The following is a 6,456-nucleotide window of genomic DNA, read 5'->3' as shown; positions in this document are numbered from 1 at the left end:
ACGTGCAGCGGGACATCGCTACATAAACGAAGCATGCCATTATTCTGCTTTCGTCACATTTGCATGTCTCGTCGCAAATTCTTCAAACCGGTTGGACAGTAGCCTAATTAATTAGTAGCTGACAAGGACTCGTCCGTTCCTTTTGTCGTCTCTCGTCTCATTATAATATTCAGACGCTGCTCTGTGTTACCGCCACGATAGCGCTTGATTCATGCCTTCCAATCAGAGAAATGCTTCGCGTATGACAGATGGATGGCAGAACTGTGAGTGATTGTCGATATAAATGCACACCTGTTCTGTAATTCTATGGATTTGTCATTATGAAAGCATGTGGGTGTTACAAGTATTGTAGGCTACGCAACCTGTTCAACTCGAGTCGTCCATTGATACATTCACGGCGCCTTTTCTCGGAAAATTATGTTGCATATCTATCACTTGTTTAAATTAAATTTAAAAAATAAGATGTATTTCTTCATTGCTATAATGGAGAGTTTTTAAAATCTATTCGTTGTTCAATGGTCAATCGGTCGGACGAAAAAGAAAATAGTCATTGTTTCCATGACTTCAACAAAAAAGTCGCAAACATAATTATTATATAAATATATTCAGTTGATAAAACATTGACTTTACTAAAAAAACTTCAAATATTAAAATCAAATTTGATTTGACGTTCGTCTAAGTGTTGCAGCATCTGGTCAACCAAATCCAGGGTATGTGGCAATCTGTCCATAATGTTCAAATATCGTTCGTTACACTCCCTGATTAGAGTATGGAGAGGACGACGATTGCCCTCATAACCCATGTTGCTGGGAATAGGAATGTGTCCACCCATCACGCCATTTCCGTCGCCATGGCTCGACTCTTGACCAGCAATATGTTGTTGTTGTTGTTGTTGTTGTTGTTGTTGTTCTTGTTCTTGGTAGTGCTGCTGCTGCTGTTCCTGAAGTTGCTGTTTAGGGGGAGGAGGAGGTTGTGGGGTTGGAGGAGGTGAGCGTGGTGTCATTCGCTGTCTTCTAGTACTTCTAGTCCTTCTTTCCTCCGGTGTACCCCCTTCAGCGTACCGCATTTCCTGCTCTCTCAATGTCCGTTCACTTTGGGAAAAAATGAAGAAAGAAATTAGACATGAAAACGTGGTTATCAAGTGATGATAGAAATAAACAATGAAAATCTACAGAGGAGTGAACTCACTTTTCCAATCGAGTGCGTACAATATATCGCACTCTCCTCCATACACGGGCCTCAGTGCTTCCCTGTACAACTCCACAGCGCTATTGATGAGCCTCCCAGTGTTTCTTCTAAGGAATGTTACAATTCTGTTGTAGTTGTTGTCATATATTCTATATGCCTCGAAATTAAAATTTCATTCATCTTCGAGAACTCGGACACAAGCAGCTCGCGTGCGCTTTTGTTGTCCAGCTTTTGTGATAAATGACCTAATATTTTTTATTAATTTTGCGGCGATACGCACTTCATGATAATGTGTTGCTAAACCCAATGATTTGTTACGCTGATTACAGATTAACCTACAGGTGCGACTTCAACACTGCAGCAACAGCTTCGTTTCTACCAAGGTTTCTAGTGACCTCGCTTAGCCGTCGGTTCTCCGCAAACATCTGGTTTATATCAATAACCAGACGATCTGTTCTCTCGAGAACGATCCACGAAATGTAGGGCAAAGTGAGAAAATGCCTCAATGTGTAGCAAACTGGGGTGTTCGTTATTTACATATGAAAGAGAAAATGCATTTCATGAATTTATTATCTGAATAGAATCATGGAATACATATGAAATATGAAGTGCGAGTGAATGTTATTTGTCATCGGCGGTGTTTACTGTTTCTCTGCCTGGGAAACATGCGTCCGTTCGTGTGACCTCAAAGTGTTTGCACTGAACACAAACTTTAGTAATTTAAGATGGCACATCTGTTGTCGCTGACATCAAACTTGCGTTCGTTAAGCTCATCTCTTTCTCTCGCTTGTATATTTCTGGCAGTGAGAAGACACGATGCAACAAGAAATCGAGCGTAGACAGGAATACTATGAAACGAGTATTGCCGATGGTCCTGTGAACAGACCACTTACTGACCAACCAACTGGAAATTTTGATCTTTTACCGGAGTTCATCGGTTCATCGGTATCCTGTTTTCTTAGCTGCATTCCCATTAACAATGTTTTCATGGCATCAATATCGCCAGCAGACAATCGCTGTCCTAACATATAGTAGAGTTTATTTACCGGACTGATATGCTCACCGTGATCTGACGCTTCTGCAATCATATAGTAGAGCCTCATTAGTTGTATCTTTTTTGCACTTTACCCTACACAAAATACCATGCAATCCTTGGAGGGATACGGCCGCTACAAGGGGAATCATGAGTCCGCCACGCAGACACATTATAAGAAATACGAGGGGATTATATATTTATCACATGCATAGACCCAGTTTTCCGTGAATAAACCTTTCAGGAATGATATTTCACTCTAATTACTGCAAAAGAACGATAGGGACTATTTTACAAGAATACATGCGCTGTGTTATGAGGTCGTGGCTACATCACAGCTGATCACGGGCATTCTGTTGTTCTTAAATGATGGTGTATAAGCGTGTAAACATGATTTCGTATTTTAGTTTCCGTTTGCCGCTGGAGAACTTACATCGTGATTTAAAAAAAATAAAAGCCTCAACAAAAATGAGGTATTATTAATACAAAAGAAACAGTCGCATTCTGCTGGTTCACCCAACTGATTATTCTTTCTCTCACACCCGGTCATTCTGCACCGCGGCATGCACGGCAGAGTTCTTACCAGCGCGTATTTACCGCAATCATGAAGCGCGTATTCAAAGTGCGGCGGAGAATGACGATGGTACGTTGCTATGACTGCCGCGTACATGAGCGCGGTGGCTGGAATGGAACGTGCACGCGACGACAGCTATGCACGCGAGCGCCTCTGAACTGTCGTCTGCTGTCCCGGCCTCAGAAATGTATATATATACAAGGGTATGCTCATATGAACATGGAACCTGACGATGTGCGTTACAAAAAAGGGGGGACAGGGGGGACAGATACTATTACCCTCTAAAACGTCCGCAAAAGGTAAACAATTTTTTTATTTTTGCAATGTAACTCACTGACGATAGAAAGTAAAATATAGAATGAAAACAAAGAAAAAATGTGAAAATGTAACCCTTGACCTGCCAGGCTTGTTCACGTTCCGTTCGACCAAAACAGACTGAGTGAAAAGAAATGCACATTTGAAATAATCTTCCGGGTTCTATCGAAAGGCTTTCACTAAAACTGAAAAAAAATTAAATGTTCTTCTTTGGAATATTATATTGGAAGGTTTTTACTACGAAGAGAAATAAAAAAATATGTCCTTTCTTCTGCGCATGACGAAACCACAGAACGGCATTTGCTATATTAGCGTATTTTGCGATGTTCGAACATCCAAAGTCGCTACCGGATAACGGCAATTTGTAACGCACATAGTCAGGATTAGCGATGCATTTATTCTCGGTCATATTTCGAATATCTACTACATGTCTGTCATTTTCATAACTTGATGTGTGCTACGATGCCATTTCAAATCCCATACGTCGTTTTCGCAACGGAATTCGACTCACATCATCGGTAAATAATGTCGTCCAGAAATGATTTGCATACCCTTGTGTATATATATCATTATGTGAAACGACACAGTGCAGGTGGCGCGCGTACCTATAGTACGCGTATATATGCGTGCGTCGTTCCGCTGCGACATTTAGCATCAAAAGAATACAGTCGATGTGGTCGCTTGTGACGTTCCCGTAGACACGTTCGACCTTGATCTGGTTTTGTAGCTAAGTAGGCATTTCAATCTGAACGGCATTCTGTTATAAATTTCTTACACAGTTATCATCAAAGTTCGTATTTACATATAATTAGCTTAGTTTATTCAGACTATCAATTCAGAACAACAGAGTGCCCGTGAGCTGACTCGATCACGCTCAGCTGTACATGGTTAACTTTGAGCACGCCGAAGCTGCTCTTTTGGATAATAGCATCTCCCTTTGGGCTTTTTCTGTACGAATAAAGGGGAAATAGGAAAGACTATGGATTTTTAACGCAAGGTATTTGTTTGGTAAGCACTGTTACATCAATTTGAGTGAAAATTCCATCACAAAATGATGGGACGTGCAGCGGGACATCGCTACATGTTACACTGGCGATGTTTCACTAAACGAAGCATGCCATTATTCTGCTTTCGTCACATTTGCATGTCTCGTCGCAAATTCTTCAAACGGTTGGACAGTAGCCTAATTAATTAGTAGCTGACGAGGACTCGTCCGTTCCTTTCGTCGTCTCTCGTCTCATTATAATATTCAGACGCTGCTCTGTGTTACCGCCACGATAGCGCTTGATTCATGCCTTCCAATCAGAGAATAGCTTCGCGTATGACAGATGGATGGCAGAACTGTGAGTGATTGTCGATATAAATGCACACCTGTTCTGTAATTCTATGGATTTGTCATTATGAAAGCATGTGGGTGTTACAAGTATTGTAGGCTACGCAACCTGTTCAACTCGAGTCGTCCATTGATACATTCACGGCGCCTTTTCTCGGAAAATTACGTTGCATATCTATCACTTGTTTTAAATTAAATTTAAAAAAATAAGATGTATTTCTTCATTGCTATAATGGAGAGTTTTTAAAATCTATTCGTTGTTCAATGGTCAATCGGTCGGACGAAAAAGAAAATAGTCATTGTTTCCATGACTTCCACAAAAAAGTCGCAAACATAATTATTATATAAATATATTCAGTTGATAAAACATTGACTTTACTAAAAAACTTCAAATATTAAAATCAAATTTGATTTGACGTTCGTCTAAGTGTTGCAGCATCTGGTCAACCAAATCCAGGGTATGTGGCAATCTGTCCATAATGTTCAAATATTGTTCGTTACACTCCCTGATTAGAGTATGGAGAGGACGACGATTGCCCTCATAACCCATGTTGCGGGGAATAGGAATGTGTCCACCCATCACGCCATTTCCGTCGCCATGGCTTAACTCTTGACCAGCATATGTTGTTGTTGTTGTTGTTGTTGTTGTTGTTGTTCTTGTTCTTGGTAGTGCTGCTGCTGCTGTTCCTGAAGTTGCTGTTTAGGGGGAGGAGGAGGTTGTGGGGTTGGAGGAGGTGAGCGTGGTGTCATTCGCTGTCTTCTAGTACTTCTAGTCCTTCTTTCCTCCGGTGTACCCCCTTCAGCGTACCGCATTTCCTGCTCTCTCAATGTCCGTTCACTTTGGGAAAAAATGAAAGAAAGAAATTAGACATGAAAACGTGGTTATCAAGTGATGATAGAAATAAACAATGAAAATCTACAGAGGAGTGAACTCACTTTTCCAATCGAGTGCGTACAATATATCGCACTCTCCTCCATACACGGGCCTCAGTGCTTCCCCTGTACAACTCCACAGCGCTATTGATGAGCCTCCCAGTGTTTCTTCTAAGGAATGTTACAATTCTGTTGTAGTTGTTGTCATATATTCTATATGCCTCGAAATTAAAATTTCATTCATCTTCGAGAACTCGGACACAAGCAGCTCGCGTGCGCTTTTGTTGTCCAGCTTTTGTGATAAATAACCTAATATTTTTATTAATTTTGCGGCGATACGCACTTCATGATAATGTGTTGCTAAACCCAATGATTTGTTACGCTGATTACAGATTAACCTACAGGTGCGACTTTAACACTGCAGCAACGGCTTCCTTTCTATTAAGGTTTCTAGTGACCTCGCTGACCCGTCTGTTCTCGCGAAAATCTTGTTTATATCAAGAACCAGACGATCTGTTCTCTCGAGAACGATCCACGAAATGTAGGGCAAAGTGAGAAAATGCCTCAATGTGTAGCAAACTGGGGTGTTCGTTATTTTCATATGAAAGAGAAAATGCATTTCATGAAATTATTATCTGAATAGAATCATGAAATACATATGAAATATGAAGTGCGAGTGAATGTTATTTGTCATCGGCAGTGTTTACTGTTTCTCTGCCTGGGAAACATGCGTCCGTTCGAGTAACCTAAAAGTGTTTACACTGTTCACACACTTTAGTAATTTTAAACGGCACATCTGTTGTCGCCGATGTACAACATGAGTTCGTAAAGCTCATTTCTTTCTCTCGCTTGTATATTTCAGGCAGTGAGAAGACACGATGCAACAAGAAATCGAGCGTAGACAGGAATACTACGAAACGAGTATTGCCGATGGTACTGTGAACAGACCACTTACTGACCAACCAACTGGATTTTATGATCTTTTACCGGAGTTCATCGGTCCAGAGCCGGGGCTTATCAACCCGCTGCCAGATGATGCTTTAGAATTCGAATAGTTTTTGCAAATATTTGACGAAGATCTGATAAGATTCATTACCCAATGCACTAATCGTTACGCTAGACAGAGGAGAAGGGCAAATG

The 6,456-nt window shown here is 40.9% G+C and overlaps 1 protein-coding gene across 1 annotated transcript; it reads right to left on the bottom strand.

Annotated features, from left to right (window-relative positions):
* Positions 1 to 640: 640 nt before the first annotated feature.
* On the bottom strand, positions 641 to 5,256 carry LOC139127655 (probable basic-leucine zipper transcription factor Q). Its single transcript, XM_070693569.1, has 4 exons — positions 5,052 to 5,256; positions 2,082 to 2,266; positions 1,528 to 1,613; positions 641 to 1,091 (listed from the first exon to the last, which is right to left on the bottom strand). The coding sequence occupies exons 1-4, from the start codon at positions 5,254 to 5,256 to the stop codon at positions 641 to 643; spliced, it is 927 nt and encodes a 308-aa protein (XP_070549670.1).
* Between the last annotated feature and the right edge of the window lie 1,200 nt (positions 5,257 to 6,456).

The sequence above is a fragment of the Ptychodera flava genome, unplaced genomic scaffold (genome assembly GCF_041260155.1).
Source record: "Ptychodera flava strain L36383 unplaced genomic scaffold, AS_Pfla_20210202 Scaffold_34__1_contigs__length_2629520_pilon, whole genome shotgun sequence".
Taxonomy (NCBI): Eukaryota; Metazoa; Hemichordata; class Enteropneusta; family Ptychoderidae; genus Ptychodera; species Ptychodera flava.
Note: the sequence above shows the minus strand (reverse complement) of the source record. Positions and strands in the feature narration are given on the sequence as shown.